Genomic DNA, 2,614 nt, shown 5'->3' with positions numbered 1-2,614 from the left:
TCACTCGCACGATAATTTTACGCGGGTCATACTTAGCACGCATTACAATAGTGATAATGATTACCATGTTCCAGCAAGCACGCGCGTTCTATAACGCGGTTTCTATAACGCGTCGTTCGTCTACACTATAAACACGTCCCGCGCGTGTTTAGTGAATGAATGCGGTTGCTCGTTACAGGCCCCTACTCGCCACTCGTTCACGCAGCGCTATCCTCGAAGAGCGCAGGGAGCGAGCGGCGAACACCTCACAGAGGGCAGCACATGTAATGAGGCTGCTCGCCATTGTGGCGGCTGAGGAGAAGAGGAGGGTGGATGCGGCGGCGCTGCTGCACGCTCGGTAAGGGTCAGTGAGAATTTAGCACGACTACGCGCGATCCGTAGCTACGGTTAGAGCGGGTGACGACCGAGAGTTACACACGTGTGTGAGTGCGAACACCACGATTCGTTGCAGGGCGACGTCGGCCGCCGACGCTCGCAGCCGCATTCTGCAGAAGCGCGTCGAGACGGTGGCCAGGGCTGCTCAGAGGGCAGCACAGGCGGTGAGGAAGATCGCCGTCGTCGCAGCCATGCAGGAGAGGCAGAGAGTGGTGCGCGATCGGTGAGTGACGGCAGACTTGTAGCGACAAAACCCGCGCCTCACAACGTCAACGAGGCATCTAGCGGTACGGTTGCCCTCCTTACTGGTCGTGATTCCCCAAAAATTCGACTATATCTACGTCAACAAACCGCCTGTCCTAATATGTTTGCCTGTGTGCTCTTCTATGAATCCTAAGCAGGGTATATACCCCTCTTTTCTCCCACGTGAAAATTCATAGTGAAAAAAAGGTGATAACCATTTCTTTGAAGCGGTGTTTGTTGAGGCGACCAACTCGCAATGCCCTAAGATATATAGTTCAACTCGCCACTGTATCGTTCTGTTGCACGACGGCAATAGCGGTGAGAGTGTAGCAGACGGCGCAGCTGATGGCAGTCTTCTTTCTGCAGGGTCGAGGCGGCCGAGGAGAGGCGTATAGCCGCGCCCGCTACCAGCTGCTAGAGAACAGACGCCGAGAAGCTGTGCAGAGGCGGGCGGAGGTCGTCGCCGCCGCTGCCGCCGTCGCCGCCGTCGCCGCTGCTGATGTTGTTGCTAATGTTGTCGCTGCTGCGGCTGATGCTGCCACCGCTGCCGCGGATGCTGCCAACGACAATGTTACCGCCACTGCCGTTACTGATGTCACCGACACTGACACCGGCGTTATCACTGACGCCACTCCTGCCGCTGCTGCCGCAAACGTTGTTACTGATGCTGCAGCTGACGCCACTACTTGTTCCACCACTGTCGCCGCCGCCGCCGCCGCTGCCGCCGCTGCCACTGCTGCCGCTGCCGCTGCTTACAACGCTGTTACCGCCACTGCCGCTGCTGCCACCGCCGCTGCAGCTGATGCTGACACCGCCACTGACACAGCCATTGCCACAGACGCTGTCGCCGCTGCTGCCACTGTCGCTATCGCTGACGCCACTCCTGCTGCCTCTGCCGCTAACGCAGACGTCACTACTGGTACCGCCACTGCCGGCAATGCTTCCGCCGCTGACGACGCTATTACCGCTACTGTCATTGCTGCCACCGCCACTGCAGTTGATGTTGACGCTGACACTGACACCGTCATTTCTATAGACGCTGTCGCCGCTGCTGTCACTGTCGCTATTGCTGACGCCACTCCTGCTGCCTCTGGCGCTAATTTTGACGCCATTACTGGTACCGCCACTGCCGGCAATGCTTTCGCCGCTAACGATGTTGTTACCGTCACTGCCGCTGCTGCCACGGCCGCTGCAGTTGATGTTGACGCTGACACTGACACCGCCATTGCCACAGACGCTGCTGCTGCCACTGTCGCTATTGCTGACGCCACTCCTGCGGCCGCTGCCGCTAACGCAGACGTCACTACTGGTACCGCCACTGCCGGCAATGCTTCCGCCGCTGACGACGCTATCACCGTCACTGCCGCTGCTGCCACCGCCGCTGCAGTTGATGTTGACGCTGACACTGACACCGCCATTGCCACAGACGCTGTCGCTGCTGCTGCCGTTGCCGCTGCTTACGATGCTGTTACCGCCACTGCCACTGACGTTGTCGCTGATTCTGTCGCTAATGCTGCCACCGCCACTGCAGTTAATGTTGACGCTGACACTGACACCGCCATTGCCACAGACGCTGTCGCTGCTGCTGCCGTTGCCGCTGCTTACGATGCTGTTACCGCCACTGCCACTGATGTTGTCGCTGATTCTGTCGCTAATGCTGCCACCGCCACTGCAGTTAATGTTGACGCTGACACTGACACCGCCATTGCCACAGACGCTGTCGCTGCTGCTGCCGTTGCCGCTGCTTACGATGCTGTTACCGCCACTGCCACTGATGTTGTCGCTGATTCTGTCGCTAATGCTGCCACCGCCACTGCAGTTAATGTTGACGCTGACACTGACACCGCCATTGCCACAGACGCTGTCGCTGCTGCTGCCGTTGCCGCTGCTTACGATGCTGTTACCGCCACTGCCACTGATGTTGTCGCTGATTCTGTCGCTAATGCTGCCACCGCCACTGCCGCGGCCGATGCCGCTGCCAACGTCGCTATTACCG

General features: G+C 59.0%; 1 protein-coding gene across 1 annotated transcript in view; it reads right to left on the bottom strand.

Annotated features, from left to right (window-relative positions):
* Window positions 1-893: 893 nt before the first annotated feature.
* LOC106816962 (loricrin-like) overlaps window positions 894-2,614 on the bottom strand; it is a 5,438-nt gene continuing 3,717 nt past the window's right edge. The window contains exons 2-3 of the mRNA XM_014821641.1: window positions 1,375-2,605; window positions 894-914 (exon numbers count right to left, since the gene is read on the bottom strand). Of these exons, the coding sequence (XP_014677127.1) occupies window positions 894-914; window positions 1,375-2,605 (1,252 nt within the window). The remainder of the gene's footprint in view (window positions 915-1,374; window positions 2,606-2,614) is intronic.

The sequence above is a fragment of the Priapulus caudatus genome, unplaced genomic scaffold (genome assembly GCF_000485595.1).
Source record: "Priapulus caudatus unplaced genomic scaffold, Priapulus_caudatus-5.0.1 Scaffold2, whole genome shotgun sequence".
NCBI classification, from domain to species: domain Eukaryota; kingdom Metazoa; phylum Priapulida; class Priapulimorpha; order Priapulimorphida; family Priapulidae; genus Priapulus; species Priapulus caudatus.
This window is presented reverse-complemented; position numbering and strand designations above follow the sequence as displayed.